The following is a 21,572-nucleotide window of genomic DNA, read 5'->3' on the forward strand; positions in this document are numbered from 1 at the left end:
GTATCAAGCATCCCCAAGCTTAATTCCTGCTCGTCCTCGAGTAGGTGAATGATAAGAACATAATTTTTGATGTGGAATGCTACCTAGCATAATTTTAATGTAATTCTCTTTACTGTGGCATGAATGTTCAGATCCGAAAGATTCCAGACAAAAGTTTAATATTGACATAAAAATAGTAATACTTCAATCATACTAACTAAGCAATTATGTCTTATCAATATATGATAGCGAAAGAAAGCTCATCCCTACAAAATCATATAGTTTGGCCATGCTTCATTTTTGTTACACGAAAATGTTCTCATCATGCACAACCCCGATGACAAGCCAAGCAATTGTTTCATACTTTAGTATTCTCAAACTGTTTTTCAATTTTCATGCAATACATGAGCGTGAGCCATGGACAGTGCGTATAATCCATGGACTCAACATTAGTCATGGTGAACTCACATACTTATTGTAAAAATCTACAAGTCATCGAAACCAAGCACTACACGCATGCTCCTAGGGGGATAGACTAGTAGGAAAAGACCATCGCTCGTCCCCGACTGCCACTCATAAGGAAAGCAATCAAATAACATCTCATGCTTCAAATTTGTCACACAACATTTACCATACGTGCATGCTACGGGACCTGCAAACCTCAACATAAGTATTTCTCAATTCCACAATTACTCAACTAGCCCGACTCTAATATTACCATCTTCATATCTCAAAACAATCATCAAATATCAAAATTCTTATAGTATTCAATGCACTCTATAAGGAATTTTTTATTATACCCATCCTGGATGCCTATCATATTAGGACTAATTTTATAACCAAAGCAAATGACCATGCTGTTCTGAAATACTCTCAAAATAATGTAAGTGAAGCATGAGAGATCAATTATTTCTATAAAATAAAACCACCACCGTGCTCTAAAAAGATATAAGTGAAGCACTAGAGCAAAATTATCTAGCTCAAAAGATATAAGTGAAGCACATAGAGTATTCTAATAAATTCCGATACATGTGTGTCTCTCCAAAAGGTGTGTACAGCAAGGATAATTGTGGGAAACTAAAAAGCAAAGACTCAAATCATACAAGATGCTCCAAGCAAAACACATATCATGTGGTGAATAAAAATATAGCCTCAAGTAAAGTTACCGTTAGACGAAGACGAAAGAGGGGATGCCTTCCGGGGCATCCCCAAGCTTAGGCTTCAGGTTGTCCTTGAATTTTACCTTGGGATGCCTTGGGCATCCCCAAGCTTAGGCTCTTGCCATTCCTTGTTCCATAATCCATCAAATCTTTACCCAAAAACTTGAAAACTTCACAACACAAAACTTAAACAGAAAAATCTCATGAGCTCCGTTAGTGTAAGAAAACAAATCACCACTTTAAGGTACTGTAATTAACTCATTATTTATTTATATTGGTGTTAAACCTAATGTATTCCAACTTCTCTATGGTTCATACCCCCCGATACTAGCCATGGATTCACCAAAATAAGCAAACAACACACGAAAAACAGAATCTGTCAAAAACAGAACAGTCTGTAGTAATCTGTATCAAACGTAAACTTATGTAACTCCAACAATTCTGAAATAAATTGGTGGACGTGAGGAATTTGTCTATTAATCATCTGCAAAAAGAATCAACCTAAAATCACTCTCCAGTAAAAAATGGCAGCTAATCTTGTGAGCGCTAAAGTTTCTGTTTTTTACAGCAAGATCAAAAAGACTTCACCCAAGTCTTCCCAAAGGTTCTACTTGGCACAAACACTAATTTAAAACATAAAACCACATCTAAACAGAAGCTAGATGAATTATTTATTACTAAACAGAAACAAAAAGCAAGAAACAAAAATAAAATTGGGTTTCCTCCCAACAAGCGCTATCGTTTAACGCCCCTAGCTGGGCATTGATAATTTCGATGATGCTCACATGAAAGACAAGAATTGAAGGACAAAGGGAGCATCATATAGCACGTGACAAACACATCTAAGTCTAACATACTTCCTATGCATAGTCATTTTATAAGCAAACAAATTATCAAGACAAGCAAAAACTAGCATATGCATGGAAGAAGAAAGAAACAATAGCAATCTCAACATGACGAGAGATAATTTAGTAACACGCAAATTTCTACAACCATATTTTCCTCTCTCATAATAATTGCATGTAGGATCATATTCAAATTCAACAATATAGCTATCACATAATTTTTTCTCTACATGATCCACATGTATGCAAAGTTGACACTCTTCCAAAATAGTGGGAATATCATTAATTAAAGTCATGACCTCTCCAAAGCCACTTTTATCAAAAACTTCATAAGATTCAACATTATCCAAATATGTGGGATCTAAAGTTGACACTCTTCCAAACCCACTCTCAGTATTATTGCAAACATTATTATCAATCTCATATTGATCATGGGGAGTAAGTAAATTTTCAAGATCGTAAGAAGAATCACCCCAATCATGATCATTGCAACAAGTAGCAAAACTAGCATCCCCAAGCTTAGGGTTTTGCATATCATTAACACAATTGACATTAATAGAATTTATAATCACATCATTGCAATCATGCTTTTCATCGAAGGAACTATCAAGTATGGGTGCAATAGCAACGATCTCATGTTTAACATAAGGAACTATAGCAAATTCATCTTCATAAATATTGGCATCATGGCCACAAGAGTAGCAAGCATCATGTTCATCAAGGGATATTTCAATCAAATCATCGAAATCATAATTATCTATAGATTCATGCATATCATTATATTCCTCCAAAGCAATGGTCATTCTGTCAATAAATTCTTTGACATAGACATTATGAGCATAGTTTTCATAGCAATATTTAAGTATGTCAAAATTTTCAGATTCGTAGAGAGTAATATCATACTTTTCAATCAAAGAAGCAACTTCCTAAGCACCCTTAAAAGCAAAAAATTCTTCAATTTGTTTGATGTCGTAGTAACTATAAACACCCTTTGCATAAGAAGATAAGATTTCATTATCATTAAACTCACATAGGTAGGGGAGGTGTTTTTTAGGGTTCTTAGAAACACAAACAAAGATACATACGGGAAGAAGGCGAAGAAAAGGCAAAGGTTTTTGAAAATCGTTTTAGAAGTGGGGTAGAGGAAAACGAGAGGTGAATAGCAAATAATATAATGCGAAGGAGAAGAGTTTGTGATGGGTACTTGGTATGTCTTGACTTGAACGTAGATCTCCCCGGCAACGGCGCCAGATATTGGCAAGTTGACGGGAGATCAAATCTTGACTTGACTTGGCGTAAAACTCCCCGGCAACGGCGCCAGAAATCCTTCTTGCTACCTCTTGAGCATGCGTTGGTTTTCCCTTGAAGAGGAAAGGGTGATGCAGCAAAGTAGCGTAAGTATTTCCCTCATTTTTTGAGAACCAAGGTATCAATCCAGTATGAGACTACACGCAAATCGCCTAGTACCTGAACAAACAATCAAGAACCTTGCAACCAACGAGATAAAGGGGTTGTCAATCCCTTCACGTCCACTTGCAAAAGTGAGATCTGATAAAGATAATAAGATAAATATTTTTGGTATTTTTGTTGTATAGATTGGAAAAGTAAAGATTGAAAAATAAATAGTAAACTAGTATTGTAGATTGGAAACTTATATGATGTAAAGTAGACCCGGGGGGCATAGGTTTCACTAGTGGCTTCTGTCAAGATAGCATGTATTGCGGTGGGCGAACAAATTACTGTCGAGCAATTGATAGAAAAGTGCATAATTATGAGAATATCTAGGCATGGTCATGAACATAGGCATCACGTCCGTGACAAGTAGACCGAAAAGATTCTGCATCTACTACTATTACTGCACACATCGACCGCTATCCAGCATGCATCTAGAGTATTAAGTTCATACGAACAGAGTAACGCATTAGGCAAGATGACATGATGTAGAGGGATAAACTCAAGCAATATGATATAAAACCCATCTTTTTATCCTCGATGGCAACAATACAATACGTGTCGTTTCCCTTTCTGTCACTGTGATCGAGCGCCGCAAGATTGAACCCAAAGCTAAGCACTTCGCCCATTGCAAGAAAGATCAATCTAGTAGGCCAAACTAAACCGATAATTCGAAGAGCTTGCAAAGATATTTAAATCATGCATAAAAGAATTCAGAGAAGAATCAAGTATTGTTCATAGATAATCTTGATCATAAACCCACAATTCATCGGGTCTCGACAAACCCACCGCAAAAAGAATTACATCGAATAGATCTGCAAGAAGATCGAGGAGAACTTTGTATTGAGACCCAAAGAGAGAGAAGAAGCCATCTAGCTAATAACTATGGAGCCGAAGGTCTGTGGTAAACTACTCACACATCATCGGAGAGGCTATGGTGTTGATATAGAAGCCCTCCGTGATCGAATCCCCCTCCAGCAGATCGCCGAAAAAGGCCCCAAGATGGGATCTCTCGGGTACAGAAGGTTGCGGCGGTGGAAAAGTGGTTTCATGGCTCTCTCCGATGGTTTCAGGGTATAAGAGTATATATAGGCGAAAGAAGTAGGTCGGTGGAGCTATGAGGGGCCCACGAGGGCCCCCTGGGCGCGCCCTCCTGCCTCGTGGCCGCCTCGTTGCTTCCTTGACTTCCACTCCAAGTCTCCTGGATTGCATCTGTTCCAAAAAAGATCCTAGCGAAGGTTTCGTTCCGTTTGGATTCCATCTGATATTCCTTTTCTGGAAACACGGAAATAGGCAAGAAAACAACAATTTGCATTGGGCCTTCGGTTAATAGGTTAGTCCCAAAAATAATATAAAAAGGTATATTAAAGTCCATTAAACATCCAAAACAGATAATATAATAGCATGGAACAATCAAAAATTATAGATACATTGGAGACGTATCAATCATGTGTTCTCATCTCTGAATATTCAATCCGACATGACAAAACTTCAAAGGGTAAAGATTCAATTCATCACAACAGGAGTATAGAGGGGAGAAACATCATATGATCCGACTATATTAACAAAGCCCATGATATAGATCACGAGAGAGAGAGAGAGAGATTAAACACATAGCTACTGGTACAAACCCTCAGTCCCTAGGGTGGACTACTCCCTCCTCATCGTGATGGCCGCCGGGATGATGAAGATGGCCACCGGAAACGATTCCCCCCTCCGGCAGGGTGCCAGAATGTGTCTAGATTGGTTTTCGGTGGCTACAGAGGCCTTGCGGCGAAACTTCTGATCTAGGTTAACCCCGAGGGGTTTCGGAATATTTGGGAATTATAGTGCAAAGAGGGGGTGCGAGAGGCCACCGAGGTGGGCACAACCCACCTGGGCGCGCCAGGGGGCCCTGGCGCGCCCTGGTGGGTTGTGCCCCTCTCGGGGCACCCCGAGGTGCAGCTCTGGCCATTGGGTTCCTTCTGGTCCAAAAAAAATCTCCATAAAGTTTCTCCGTTTGATATTGATTTCCTGCGATGTAAAATACAAGCGAAAAACAGCAACTGACACTGGGAACTGGGCACTGGGTCAATAAGTTAGTCCCTAAAAATGATATAAAGTTGCTATAAAATAATTATAAAACATCCAAGAATGATAAAATAACAACATAAATACTTCATAAATTATAGATACGTTGGAGACGTATCAACAGCAAGCCGAGGTGCTGCAACGACACAACACTGAGCTACAACCAGCAAGTCATTTGCTGGGACCAGCGAGCCGTTTTTCCTATGATTGGCAAGGACGAGCCATTTTTTGCTGGAACTGGCGAGCAGTTTTGCTAGGACAAATAAATATTTTTGCTGTAAGTGGTGACTACTAGATCTGCGACGGGGGCAAGCCATGGTGCTACAAGCAACGACCGTGTCGACATGTTTTTGCCAGCTCGTCGATGGGTGCTGCGGCCGGTGACCGAGGCGGCGTATACTGCAAGCTCGCCGGCGAGTGCTGAGAGCATGGCGAAGGGGCCTAAGCGCTACACAGGATGGAGCGAGAGGACAGGCGTGGGGGTTGACTTTTACTGTTTACTTCTCTGCTGCACATTCTAGTGGCAACCGGTCCCTTTTCCGTGCGCGCGTGTTGAGATCCAATGGCCATGGAAAAGAGTAATGTACGGCGCAGGAGGAGAGCAATTTGGGATTCGGCGGGTCAACTTGTGCCTAGCAATATAGCTGCCTTTGTCTTGACTGAAATGCTCGATAGAAATCCCTGATGATTAACCACTAAAAGAACAAACTAGCCAGTGCAGATTTACACTCAGCCAACATCGATCATGATTTCAGTTTAGGACTTGTGACATCATCATAGCATGGGCATCGACTGCAGGGTGGAGGGCCTATCTGTACACTATGTCCTCGCTCGTATGGGTAAAAGCATACCTAACAAGATATACAAGTTTGAAACAAGGTTGCCATATTCAAATACTACCATGAGCCTGAATTGGTGACGTGTAAGAGAACTAGAGATGGAAATAGGAGTTGAGGGGTGATGAGATTAAAAATCCATTAATTGGTTGAAGAGAATAGGAGTTTAAGTGGGAGGGGCAATGATAGTTTAGGGAGCCAATTCCCAGGAATTCTTTCCACAAGATCATGTTAATTCGTGGGCATGCTCTATCCCAAACAAATTCCCATCGTATCAGAGAAACGATTCGCTTCAGATTCCCAGCCCAGCCGTCCGGGCCCCAAAGTCCTGCATCCCCTGTCCTGGACTGTCGGTCGCCCTCTTCTGACCAGGAGCCCACTGTCGCGATGCCTTCTGCGCTGGGATCAGCTGAGCCCAAGCCCGACACGCGTCCCCCACCCCGGCGCCCTCGGATTCCCGACGGGACCCCTCTCATCATGATTCCGACCTGGGACCACGACGCCCGGGCTTGAGATGGATGTGCGCCCTCGCCACGATCCCCTGCTATGCAATGTCGCCACTGCCCCGTGCGCTCATCGCTCGCTAGTGGACCCCAGATCCATGGCGCTGAGCGTGACCCCCGCATGCAGCCCATGGACGATCCTCCAACCCCTGCGCTCGAGCTTGGCCATTTCACCAGCCTGGTCCAGGCTCTGATCGCGCCAATCTTGGCTACACCCACCACCCGCCGTCGCAACACGGTGCCTCCCAATTTCACCCACACCGCAGCTTCCGCCTTGCCCTGGGTGTGGACAGGGGGCTAGATTTCGAGTCCAAGGTGAAGCGTGTCTTTCTCCGCTGCTTCGGCCTCCTTCGCGACGACGAGCTGCTCACACCGGAGATCTCGGCTAAGTACGCCTTGCTTTTCGCCAAGCCCCTTGCTGTTGACACTATCCAGGCCCTGGCGGATTTCTACGGATGGGATGTGCCGCCACACCTGTTGTTGGGCAAGGCACACGCCTCTCCGGGCTCCGACCGCCTCGTCGCGGTATGACTACACCCGTTCTACTGCGTTACGTCCCTGTTTTTATGGATTGCAACCTTCTTGTAGTGTTGTGGAACGTGTGTGGGCTCAACTGCCTGGCTAAACATTCCGATGTTCGCTCGGTGACCTCCTCCGTTTGCCCGACGCTTGTTTGCCTGCAGGAAACTAAGCTTTTCGTGGTCTTGTTGTCCCTTGTAACGGATACCTTAGACCCCGAGTTCGCTGACTTTCTCTCACTCCTGGCGGATGGCACAAGGGGTGGTATCATTCTCGTCTGGCACTCCGTCGACATCTCTCTCACTAGTAGAAAAATGGTCAAATGTCAAGCACATTAGTGCCGGTTTGCTTTGAGCCGGCACTAATGTGTGCATTAGTGCCGGTTCCAACGGCTAGCCAGCCGCCTTCACTAGTACCGGTTCGTGGCCGACCTTTGGCACCGGCTCGTGCCACGGACCGGTACTAAAGTGAGTGGTGGCAGGATGTTGTCAGCCCGGGGCCCCTCCAGCACCTTTAGTACCGGTTCATGGCACGAACCGGTGCTAAAGGTCGTCCTACATAAGCCCTTCGTCCACCCGAGCTCGCTCTGTTCTTCCCACTTTCCCCTCTCCTCTCTGTTCTTCCCCTCTTCCTCTCGAGCTCATCACACATTTTACCCAAAATTTGTCAAGATTTGAAGGCCCCCATCCATTCAAATGATCACAAAGGTTAGCAACTTTGTCCTTTCATCTCTCATTGCTAGATTAGCTCTTGCAATGCTTTGTATAGTGATTAATTTATGAGTTTAGTAATTTGGTAGAAAATATATGTGCTAGTACTTGATTTATATGCAATTTGTGGTCAAAACTAACACTTAGTTTGCATATGTAGGTGTGGTTTACTTAGTGCCTTCTAAATCTCCGTCGTAACCACAGTCGATCGCCCGCACCGTTCCGTCGCCGGCACCACCTTGTGGTGAGCCTCTTGTTCATGAATGTTTTACATTACCAAATTGATGTTTGTGTGATTTGGATATATAGTTACTCGTATAATTATCTTACCCGTACGTTGTTTGTTATACATAGTGCCATGGTTTTGATATCCGTCCCCGTCAGCCCTCGTCCTTGTTATGATTCGGATGTGGTATATTCTCTTTTAAAACTAGTTGTTGCATTTCGTGTTTATGACAAATTATGCCCATCAAGTTGACATAGATATTTTTGTCTAGGAGGTTTGTGAACCGGAAATTCCAACCGACCCTATTGTCGAGAGGTTAAATTTAGTTGAAAGAGAAAAGAGTATTTGAAAGAAAAATTGAAAAGAATTGAGGGGGAGAATATGGAATTGGAGTTGCATGTTGCCGATGTCGTCGATGATCACAAGATCAAGATGGAGAAAATGCGCTTGAAGATTAGAAAGATTAGAAAATATGCCATTGATAGTGAGGCTTGGTATCATTATGCTGTTGGATCAATTGTTACCTTATTTGCGATCTTGATCGCATTTGTTGTTGCAGTTAAATTCTTTAGTTAGAGAGTTATTTGTTTGTTGCATTTAAGTCTTGTATGAACTTTATGTATGAACTTGTATTAATTTGGTCTATTCGGTGTTGTGTAATGAAGATGAGCCGACAATGGATGTACGATGACCGATGCTCTCCCGAGTTCATTAATGGCATGCAAACTTTTCTGCTTGCGGCTGAGGCAAACAAGCGGGCGGATGGTTTTATGCCTTGTCCATGTTTAGTCTATAAGAATGATCACAATTACTCTACGTCAAGAACCATTCACGTCCACCTGTTTAAGTCTGGTTTCATGCCCCACTATAATGTTTGGACCAAGCACGGAGAAAGAGGGGTTATGATGGAAGACAATGAAGAAGAAGAGGACGACGACAGCTATCCTGGCCATGGGTTCCCTGAATACGATGATACAACAATGGGGGAAGAAGCTGAGCCAACAATGCGGGAAGAAGCTGAAGAAGAGGCATCAGATGAGCCCGCTGATGATCTAGGTCAGGCCATTGCCGATGCAAAGAGAAACTGCGCAAGTGATTTGGAGAAGAAGAAGTTGCAGCGCATGTTAGAGGATCACAAGAAATTGTTGTACCCGAATTGCGAAGCTGACAAGAAAAAGTTGGCACCACACTGGAATTGCTGCAATGGAAGGCAGAGAATGGTGTATCTGACAAGGGATTTGGAAAGTTGCTGGTAATGATAAAGAATATGCTTCCAAAGGACAATGAATTGCCTGAGAGTACGTACGAAGCAAAGAAGGATGTCTGCCCTCTAGGGTTAGAGGTGCAGAAGATACATGCATGCCCTAATGACTGCATCCTCTACCGCGGTGAGTAAGAGGATTTGAACGCTTGCCCGGGATGCGGTGCATTGCGCTATAAGATCAGGCGCGATGACCCTGGTGATGTCGAGGGCGAGCGCCCCAGGAAGAAGATTCCTGCCAAGGTGATGTGGTATGCTCCTATAATACCACAGTTGAAACGTTTGTTCCAAAACAAAGAGCATGCCAAGGCAATGCGATGGCACAGAGAAGACCGTAAGAAAGACGGAAAGCTGAGAGTACCCGCTGACGGGTCGCAGTGGAGAAAAATTGAGAGAAAGTACGGGAAGGAGTTTGCAGATGACGCAAGGAATGTATGGTTTGGTCTAAGCGCAGATGGCATTAATCCTTTTGGGGAGCAGAGCAGCAACCATAGCACCTGGCCTGTGACTCTATGTTTGTATAACCTTCCTCCTTGGTTGTGCATGAAGCGGAAGTTCATTATGATGCCAGTGCTCATCCAAGGCCCTAAGCAACCCGGCAACGACATTGATGTGTACCTAAGGCCATTAGTTGAAGAACTCTTACAGCTGTGGAATGGAACAGGTGTACGTGCGTGGGATGAGCACATGGGGGAAGAATTTGACCTAAAGGCCTTGCTGTTCGTGACCATCAATGATTGGCCTGCTCTCAGTAACCTTTCAGGACAGGCAAACAAGGGATATCGCGCATGCACGCACTGTTTGGATGATACCGACAGTATATACTTGGACAATTGTAGGAAGAATGTGTACCTGGGACATCGTCGATTTCTTCCGAGCAGGCATCCCGTAAGAAAGAAAGGCAAGCATTTCAAAGGTGAGGCGGATCACCGGACGAAGCCTCGCCACCGTACTGGTGCTGATGTACATGATATGGTCAAGGATTTGAAGGTAGTCTTTGGAAAGGGTCCTGGCGGACAACCTGTTCCGAATGACGCTGACGGACGCGCACCCATGTGGAAGAAGAAATCTATATTTTTGGACCTGCCCTATTGGAAAGATCTAGAGGTCCGCTCTGCAATCGACGTGATGCACGTGACGAAGAATCTTTGCGTGACCCTGCTTGGCTTCTTGGGCGTGCATGGGAAGAAAAAAGATACACCTGAGGCACGGGAGGACCAGCAACGTATGCATGGAAAAGACGACATACATCAGGGTCATGCCAGCTACGCTCTTACCAAAGAAGAGAAGGAAATCTTCTTTGAACGCCTGCTCAGTATTAAGGTACCGTCTGGCTTCTCGTCGAATATAAAGGGAATAATAAACATGACAGAGAAAAAGTTCCAGAACCTAAAGTCTCATGACTGCCACGTGATTATGACGCAACTGCTTCCGGTTGCATTGAGGGGGCTTCTACCGGATAACGTTCGATTAGCCATTGTGAAGCTATGTGCATTCCTCAATGCAATCTCTCAGAAGGTAATCGATCCAGAAATCATACCAAGGTTAGAGAATGATTTGGTGCAATGTCTTGTCAGTTTCGAGTTGGTGTTCCCACCATCCTTCTTCAACATCATGACGCACGCCCTAGTTCACCTATGCAAAGAGATTAACGTTTTGGGTCCTGTATTTCTACACAATATGTTCCCCTTTGAGAGGTTTGTGGGAGTCCTAAAGAAATATGTTCATAACCGTGCTAGGCCAGAAGGAAGCATCTCCAAGGGCCATGAAAATGAGGAGGTCATTGAGTTTTGTATTGACTTTATTCCTGACCTTAAGCCGATTGGTGTTCCTGAATCGCGGCATAAGGGCAGACTGGATGGAAAAGGCACGCTAGGAGGGAATCAAAAAATATGTATGGACGGACATTCTCTCACTGAAGGACACTACACAGTTATACAGAATTCCGCCTTGGTGGCTCCGTATATGGACGAACACAAGAATTTTCTACGCTCCAAACACCCGGAGCGGTCTGATGACTGGATTACACGTGAACAAACCAAGAGTTTCGCCGGCTGGTTGCAGACATGTACCATGCATGACGCCTCTATTGAAGATGACCTGTACTCGCTGTCCCAGTTACCATCTTCGAGTATAATGACTTTCAAAGGGTACGAGATAAATGGTAATACATTTTACACGATCGCCCAAGATAAGAAGAGCACCAACCAAAACATTGGTGTCCGCTTTGATGCAACAACCAAGACGGGAAAGGAAACATATTATGGTTACATAGAGGAGATATGGGAACTTGACTATGGACGTGGTTTGAAGGTCCCTTTGTTTCGGTGCAAATGGGTCAATATGACACGATATGGGGTAACGGAAGACCCGCGGTATGGAATGACAACTGTGGATCTCAACAATCTTGCGTATGCAGACAAACCATTCGTCCTAGCTAATGATGTGGCACAGGTTTTCTATGTGAAGGATATGTCTACCAAGCCGAGAAAAATAAAAGATAAGGAAGCGAATGCATCACACGATGAGCCAAAGCGCCACATAGTTCTTTCTGGGAAGAGAAACATCGTGCGAGTGGATGACAAGATAGACATGTCAGAAGATTATGAAAAGTTTGATGAAATTGCTCCATTCACAGTGAATATTGACCCGAGCATCCAGTTAAATGATGATGATTTTCCATGGCTACGGCGCAAAGGGACACACACGAAGAAAAAGTTTCACACCCAAAGATCTGGGAAGTGATCGGCTTCACTATCATCACTTTCTTCTGTGTTTCACACCCAGGAGGGAATCTCTGTAATAGTTAGGGTAGTTATGTGTTTTGGCATTTGAAACGCGAAGAAATTTTATGTGCAAACAAATTCTTTCATGCATTTACTGAATTTTTCAGCTAAATGACCCTGAAATTGAAAAGCATTTCAAATGAACTCAGAAAAGGTTGAAAGTTGGCATGGTATCATAATTTCACCCACATAGCATGTGCAAAAAAGTAGAGAGGGTTACCGCAAAATCTGGATGCACTTCGTGTACAAACTGGACAATCTCTTTCGAAGTATCAGGGTTTCGGACGAAAACTCATCCGTTACAAAGGCATTTCATTTTTTAAATAACCTAAGCATTACCAAATTGAACATAATGATAAAACACACTAATATTAAACATAAGAAAAAAGAATCGCTGAAAAATCTATTTTCAAAGTTAAGTTATTCACAAACTAGTGATTCACACAAATTTCAAATAATTCAAAATGTAAACTATTCAAATTTGTAAACTACCGGCACTAATAGAAAGTTTGTAATTTTTTGTACCTAAAGCAAAAATATTCACAAAGAAACTCTAAATACAGCAAAAAACAACTCAAAAATAGATAAAACAAAAATAAAGAAAGCAAAAAAATAAGAAAATAAAAAAGCCCGCCTACTGGGCCAAAGCGGCCAGCATACGACTAGAAACCCAACCTGTTGTTGGGCCAGGATGCAGGCCCGCAAAGGCTCAGTAGGCCCACAGGGCAGCACAGAACATTTAGGCCCAGTAGGCCTGCTTTGGAGAGGAGCTCGAGAGAGCTACCGCACTGGGGCTTATAAACCAGTGCGGGCGCCCCTCGGCTAGCGAGGTGGGACTAAACTTGCCGCACCGCACCTGCGCCAGCGCACCCCCTTTAGTACCGGGTGGTGGCTCCAACCGGTACTAAAGGGGGGGCCTTTAGTAACGGTTGCAGCCACCACCCGGCACTAAAGGGGTGCACTTCCCGCCGCTTGGCCTGGCCAAAATCGACCTTTAGTACCGGTTGGTGGCTCCAACCGGTACTAATGGCCCCTCCTATATAAACAACACTTACGAAAATTTCGTCAGTTTCCTCCCACTTCTCTCTGCTTTATCGCCGCCGCCCCGTCCCGCGCCGTCCCCGTCGACTCCGTGCCGCGCCGCCCCCGTCCTCGTCACGCCGTCCCGTCCCCATCCCCGCACCGGCCCGCGTCCGCGTCCCCGCACCGGCCCGCGTCGCCGTCGCCTCGACCTCGCCCGCGCTGTTTGCCTCTGTCCCCCCTCTCCTCTCTCTCCAATCGAAGCCGCCGCGCACGCCGCTGGCACCGTCGCCTTGGCTCGCAGTCGCCGTCGCCTGCACACACAACACATACACACACATACACACACACACACATACACAATTTTTGTTCTGTTTTTAGTTTTTAGTTTTTCTGTTATTAGTTTTTAGTTTTTAGTTTTTTCAGTTTTTTCTGTATTAATGTTATAGAAATGTTAGTTATATAGAAATGTTAGTTATATATAGAAATGTTAGTTTTTTCTGTATTAATGTTATAGAAATGTTTGTTATATAGAAATGTTAAAGAAAAATTAGTTATACAATTTTAGTTATAGAAATGTTAGTTTTAGATATGGTCGATGTTTTTTTAGTTTATTATATATTTAGTTATGAAATTTAGAATTTGCATATAAGAAATCACAATCCAATCATTTAAAAATGTTACTTTACTTTTGCGGCATATATTATTTGTTGTCGACGATGCCCGGCCCGCATCCTCGCCGTCGACCCGTTCGCGACGACGTCCTGCTTCAGAGGACCCATGTCCGGGATTGGGCTCCGCCGGGCTGGCACTGGGAGCTGCTACCTGGAGGGGCGCAACGCTTGGTGAGGAAACCCGGCCTCGGGTCCCGTCGTCGACCCTGATCTCCTTTGGTGGCGTTCGCATGGGCCACATTCGGTGCAGAGGGAGCCGGCCCCGCCGGAGGTGGTGCGTCGTCGTGTCAGGGAGGAGGACGAGCACGTCCATCGCTACATGGCTGCTATGGACGTCAGGTTCTCCAATACCTGGCAGGTTCTTTGGGCAGATGACCGGAGATATGATCCTGTGATGGTTCCTTGTCTTTGGGTGTCCACCGCCCGCGCCCCAGGAACCGCGACTGGCCTAGATTCTTCTATAGTATTCGATCTTTATTAGCTACCTAGCCAGTGATGTATTCGAGATTATATATTATTCGAGACGATGTATTCGAGATTATATATTATTCGAGACGATGTATTCGAGATTATATATTATTCAAGACGATGTATTCGAGATTATATATTATTCGAGATGATGCATATTATGTACTATATGATTCAGGTTTTCCTTATTGATTGCATCCATGCATTGTAATTTGAATACTAAATTGTTTTATATTTCTTCGGTATTAGTTAAATAATAGCTATGGCGGACAATACCGGCAGAGAGGGAGAAGAGGCCCTGTTCGAGATCATACGCAGCCCTAGCAGGCCAGATGATCTGAATGAAGCAAATGACAGCTCCCAATATCTGAACAATACCGGGGAGGGTGATGATAAGATATTCGATCTCGACGACCGAGCTGATGAAGTCATGAACTATGATTATGATTATGATGACGCGGACAATGATTATGATGACGAATACAATGTTGATCTTGAAATAACAAAGACTAGCGGCGAGGTATATTTATATAAGCAGGCATCTAGTGATCATCACATGTTTTTTATTTGAAGATATATTAACGAATCGATCTTTCTTCTTTCAGCCCTCCGGATCGAGCAAATCTGCTTTTACAGACAGCAGGACAAAGCGCGGCCCGGGCAAAAAGTTGAAGGAGGGTGTAAAGTACAACATCGATTCCATCAAACCTAGTGGCGAACCCCTCACGCCTAAGAACATTGCGAACAAGTTCGTTCGTCAGTGCGGAGTTCTTGTGAAGGACCAACTCCCGATCTCCATTCAAGAATGGAAAGAGCCAAAAACTAAACGCCCAGATGTTACTTGGGTCGACGACAGAGCAAAACATAAGCTTTGGGAATCTCTGATGGAACATTTCACCCTACCAGATTATTTCACTGATGCAGATGTGCAGAAAGTCAAGGACGCTGCTCTTAAGAAGATGGCAATTGCATTCAAAACTGTATGGGCCAACTACCTCGCTGCAGAAAGGAAGACTCCAGAATTCAAGGGAACACTGGAGAAGCAAAGAGAACACTGGCCCGCTTTTGTGAAATTCAAGGAATCAGAATTATCTAAGGAACGGTCGAGAAAAAACAAGGCCAATGCCGCAAAAAAGACGCAGTTCCATAGGCTGGGTCCAGGTGGCTACGCGGTGGCAATGCCTAAGTGGGATAAGTCTGAGCAAGAGATGGATGATGCATGGGTCACTCCGGTTACTAGGAGCTGGCCCCCCAGGTGCAGAACTTGGTTCTATGTGCATGGGGGGGCATTGGACCCGAAGACAGGCCTGGTTTCGAAGAAGGCAAGTCTAAAAGGAGCAAAACAAAAGTTACTTGACGCAATAGAAGATGCTCGAAAGGGGGTGTTCACGCCCAACAGAGAGAACGACGAGCTTATGCGCGCCCTGGGAAATCCTGAACACCCGGGAAGAACACGAGGCAAGGGCGTTATTCCCTGGTATGAGGGCTTTTCGGAATGGAATGACGACTACAGGACCCGTGCAAGAAAGAAGATGGAGGAGGAGAAGAAGAGGAAGCTGGAGGAGGAGCAGAGGAAGCAGGACGCGGAACGCCTTGAAGGCCTAGCAGCAAGGCACGCGGACTTGGCACTCAAATTCCAGCAGCAGCAGCAGCAGATCGAGTCACTTAGCCAGGAACGGGGGTCTCAGCAGCGGCAACAGCAAGCGGATGATCATCCAGCATTGGATAGCACCGTCCCATCCATGCCGAGAAGCAGCATTGGTTCCGCCCCGGGCGACGCACTGCTGGATACATACCCTGTGGATGACATCATAGAGAACACTAACTGTGAGCTACACTTCAAAATGAAGAACATATCCATGAAGGTGGCGGACGTCGTTGCTTTTACAATTACCCCCGAAGCAACCTTCCATTGCGCCCCGATTCCAGAGGGCTATGCTCGTGTCTTGGTTGATGAGGTGGTGGACCCATATTCGGGGCTAGATCTTGACATTCCTGGAGGTGACGACGAGCACACACTGGGAGAGGCCATACATCGTATCATCCTATGGAGAAAGGATTGCATCATCTCTCGAAGTCCACCGACACCGCGTCTGCCGACTCCTCCTCGAAGTCCGCCACCGTGTCAGCAGACTCCCGCTCCTCCAAGTCCAAGAACGCGTGAGCAGACTCCTGCTTCAAGTCCGGCACAGCGTCAGACCACTCCTCTTGTTTCAAGTCTGACACCGTGTCAGGCCACACCTCCTGCTTCAAGTCCGGCACTGCGTCAGGCCACGCCTCCTGCTTCAAGTCCGACACCGTGTCAGGCCACACCTCCTTTTTCAAGTCCGGCACAGCGTCAGGCCACTCCTCCTGCTCCAACTAAGCCACGTCAGCCGTCTCCGCCGCCTAAACAATCGCAGAAGAGACACGCCGCAGCTATGGTGCGTAGCGGTACGAGTCGAGGTAGTACAGAAAGTACAGGCGGAGACAAGCGATATAAATATGGTCCAAGCAGCCTCGCTCCTCTTCCTCAGAGGCCTTACGACATGACCGAGGAGCAAAACGATGCAATAGTGCGGGCCGAAGTGGACGCTCATTTTCGACCGAAACCGGCAACGCCGCAGAGGGAGAAAGTGCCTGAGGAAAAGATTGATCACTTCATTCGTATGGCTAGACCACCAGCTCCCAAGCCTGTTGACTCAGACTATGAGCGCCAAATCAGGAAGGCACATCGAGCACGACTACAAAAAGAAGCGAGCTCGAGCTCGAGCCAACAAGCAGCTGTCAAAAAATGCGGGAAAACCGTTCCCAAGCTGGGAGAACAGGCGGCGCAATCGACCCCCCCCCCCCCCCCCGCTTGTTGTACCAACAACACATGAGAGTACGCGCGCCCAATATTATTGTGAGCAAACCATTTACTTCCCGAGCTGGGCGATGTGGTAATAACCGAGGAGCATATAATGCAGGCTGAAATGCTCAACATCACTATAGGACAACTCCTCGATATCGAGCCCATGTCTCCGCTTAGAGAGGAGGAAATAAAACGGAAATATGTCCGGGGCCAACCTTTGGTCGAGCCCGAGGAGGTCAAGAACCTCCCGACGAGAATGTATGAATTGCATGATTGGTACATGAAAATTACCAAGATTTCCAATCGAGAGTCCCTCATGGTGCAAGTCGAGGAAGATCATTACTTTAATAAGAAAGCTCTGTCCGTTGAGTATTCAAAACTATTTCAGTTATTCAATCAAGATGCACTCGACAAATCTATCGTCAGTTGCTATTGTCTGTCGGTGATTTCTTTCTGTAATTTAAGTCTCAAGCTAGCTCTAGTGCTCATTGATTGATCATTAATTACCTGTAATTATATATCCTCACTATATATTCTTTTCTGTGGTATTATGCAGGATGAAGATGTATGAAATGAAAAAAGCTGGACGCTATGGCATTGGGTTCATTGACCCAAATACCGTTGATGAATACACATGGAAATTGGAATGGTGTAGACAAGATGTAGAGAAAAACATGGTAGAGTTCTTGAAGCGCCTCAATAGCAATGAAGATATACTACTTCCTTACAACTTCGAGTGAGTCACACTGTCTTGTACTACAAATTCTGTTTTTGCTTACTAGCTAGATGTTAATAAGTGTATAGGGTTTAGGGTTATAGTTGATTAGTGTTATGCACATGCCCGCTTAATTTATACATGCAAACGTATGCGCATGCAGCTTCCACTGGATCTTGTTAGACATTAAAGTTGACGAAGGAAAAGTTGAAGTACTGGACTCACTACTTAAAAAAGATAGTGACCACAGCATCGTGAAGGGGATAGTCGACAGGTTATTTCAATCATTATTAACTATATCTCGGCCTATTTAGTTCTTCATTTCCTGATATGAACTATTTTTAATAACCCCTTTATTAATTTTCTTTGCCGGCGGGCAGGGATTGGGCAAAGTACATCAAGGTGACTCCAGGAAAATGGTGACAAAAGCTATGTTGGTATCGACCCAAGGTAAGTAATTAAGTAGTAGTAGCTAGTTAGCTACCATCTCTTTAATTCTTATTTCAATACCATTAATTAATTAACATGCTTGATTAATAATTATCTGATTAAATTCTATTCTCGTAAAGGCCCTGAAGCAGGCGCCGGGGACTGAAGTGTGTGCATACTACGTTTGCGAGAACATTCGCATGATGGCGTCCGAAAGGAGCAGATCTGATAGACAGGACTGGGTACGTTTGCCAGAACACTATTCACAAATCTTACATAATTGTCGATATCTAGTCACACAACTAATACACATGCATATTGATCTCCTTCTTAACAGTTCAAAGAGGTGCGGGATCAGCTCCTGCCAAAAGAGCGCATACGAGCACTTCAAAAGGAAATAGCGGGATTTTTGCTCGACCAGGTTATAAATCCAAAGGAGAATACTATTACCCGCTACCGCCCACATGAACCACTTGTCATCGTGCTCCGAAGGCACCAAGGCAACATGTAGGAGAAATTGTATATATATACATGTGTATGTGTGAATAATTAATGATGGTTGTGAGACATTCGATTATATATATATATGATCGGTTCTACGAGAAAATCTATTTATATATATGCATAACGTGTACAATATGTAGTATCGTAAAATACCAGCAAACAAAAAAAATTAAATGAAAAACACAAAATTAATGGAAAAATAAAAATTAAAACTAAAACCCCCCAAACATTTAGTACCGGTTGGTGCTACCAACCGGTACTAATGGTCTACCAGCACCCGGGCCTGGCTCGTGCCACGTGGTGGCATTTTAGCGCCGGTTCGTGCCGAACCGGTAGTAGGGGGGGGCCTTTAGTCTCCACTCTTTAGTGCCGGTTGCAGAACCGGCACTAAAGGCCCTTACGAACCGGCGCTAAAGCCCGGTTCTGCACTGGTCTACCCCCTCGTCGGGGTGCACCACCTATCTGCGTGTGTCTCAGTGCTAGGCAGTGTCGCCCACTGGTGGATCACGGGGATCTACGGCCCGTAGGACGAAGCGGCCAAGGCTGAATTCTTGCAGGAGCTACAAGAATTGCGTGCCTCCCGTATCGGGCCTTGGCTCGTTGGTGTCGACTTCAACTTGATAGCCTCAGCTGCCGACAAGAATGATGATAGGCTGCAACACCGCCCGATGTGCCGTTTCAGACGTTTCCTCGCCGATGAGGAGCTCCGAGATACTTACCTCCATGACCAGCGCTATACTTGGTCCAGCGAGAGGAACCTGCCCACGCTCGTGCGCATCGACCGTGTGCTCCGCTCCCCCGAATGGGAAACTACGCACCCCCACAGTCTCCCAAGGTGCCTGTCTTCCGTCACGTCCGACCACGCTCCTTTGCTCGTGGACTGCACCCCGCGTTCCCCGGGGCCCAGGCGCTTCTACTTCGAGCGCTTTTGGACGACCCTCGACAGCTTCCACCACGCGGTCTCTGAAGCATGGCATGCCGCACCGATGGACCCGGCTCCCTTCCATCGCCTTTTCACGCGCCTCAAGTGCATCATGCGCCGCCTCCGAAGCTGGAGCTCGCGTTCCATTGGTCAGGTTGCCACCCAGTTGCCCACTTCCAGCAAGTTGATCGCGCGCCTTGACGCGGCTCGAGATTATAGGCATCTATCGCCCCTGGAAACCTGGCTTCGATCCAGCCTGAAGCGGACGTACCACGGCCTTGCTAGCCTCGACATGACCATCGCGCGCCAGCGCGTGCGTCTCTCCTGGCTCAAGGCCGATGACACGGACGTCGGGTTCCTTCACTTGCGCGCCTCCCACCGTAAGCAGAAGAACCGCATCCTCGAGCTGTGTGTCGACGACTCAGTGGTTGCTGACGCCGCGGGCATGTCGAAAGTTGCGTTCTCGCACTTGTCGAGCCTGGTTGGCGTAGCTGACTCTAGGACCGCCTCCATTGCTCTCGGCGCGATCGACGCTCCCTCCTTTGAGTTGTCTTCCCACAAGTCTCCCTTCACCATGGAGGAGGTGTCGCACGTGGTCTGTTGCATGCCCAAGGGCAAGGCTCTCGGTCCGGACGAATTTACTGCCGAGTTTCTTTGTGCCGTGTGGGATGTGGTCAAGGGCGACATCAAGGAGGCTTTTCACAAGCTTCATGAGCTTAATGGCATGGGCTTCCATAAGCTGAACGAGGCATTCATCACTCTACTCCCCAAGTCCCCGGATGTGGCTGCCCTCTCAGAATATTGCCCGATCAGCCTCATCCACTTGATCGCCAAGCTCGTGCCCAAGGTTTTATCCCTCCGGCTCGCCCCTCGGCTCCACGAGCCAGAGCGCCTTCATCACAGGCCGCAGCATCCACGGCAACTTTATGCTGGTTTAGCAGACCGCACGGCAACTACACAACCTTCACCATCCGTGCGTGCTCCTTAAGCTCGACATCACGCACGCGTTCGATTCTGTCTCCTGGCCGTTCCTGCTCGAGGTCATGTGTCACAGCCTGATTTTTGGCCCTTTCTTTTTCTATTGATTTTCTGAGGTTTTTGCTTGAGATTTATTTTCCCGTGGCTTTGTGGTCTGAAAACTGAAGAAGATGACCTCTTGTCATTTCGATCTTGGACCAAACCCTAATATTCTTTTTCTAGGGAATATTCCTTTTTCTGTTAAAGGAATAATCATTTTTGCCCTAGGTTGTGAAGCAACCTATATTTACTCCTCAAATTCCCAAATAATGCTCATAAATTGCTTGGGTCATATCTTCCTCAAATAGGGCAAAAAATTTCATTTCCATGTTCAAAAATAATCCTTAATTAATTCATTTCCTATTCTGTCCTAAATGGCACATTGTGAAGCAAGTGCTATTTATCTTTGCCCATTTGTCCCCAAACTTTTTGGACATCTTTTTCTGTCCAAATAATTGATCTGTGCCAAAATTCAACTTTATTTTCCTAGCCAATCTTCCTCAGGGATTTTTTCAAAGTTCCTGTCTAAGGGAAGCCTTTGTGAAGGAAGTGCTAGCTAGGGTTACCCAAATGAGTTTAAATTTTGCACACTCCTTAATGTGCTCATATCATTGACCTCCTTCAATTTTCAGCTTCATCCAAT

The 21,572-nt window shown here is 45.5% G+C and overlaps 1 protein-coding gene across 1 annotated transcript; it reads left to right on the forward strand.

Annotated features, from left to right (window-relative positions):
• The first annotated feature begins 19,658 nt into the window (after positions 1–19,658).
• LOC141022068 (uncharacterized) lies at positions 19,659–20,900 on the forward strand. The gene has a single exon (XM_073497950.1). The coding sequence runs from the start codon at positions 19,659–19,661 to the stop codon at positions 20,898–20,900; it is 1,242 nt and encodes a 413-aa protein (XP_073354051.1).
• Positions 20,901–21,572: the final 672 nt, after the last annotated feature.

This window comes from Aegilops tauschii, chromosome 4 (assembly GCF_002575655.3).
Source record: "Aegilops tauschii subsp. strangulata cultivar AL8/78 chromosome 4, Aet v6.0, whole genome shotgun sequence".
Classification (NCBI taxonomy): Eukaryota; Viridiplantae; Streptophyta; class Magnoliopsida; order Poales; family Poaceae; genus Aegilops; species Aegilops tauschii.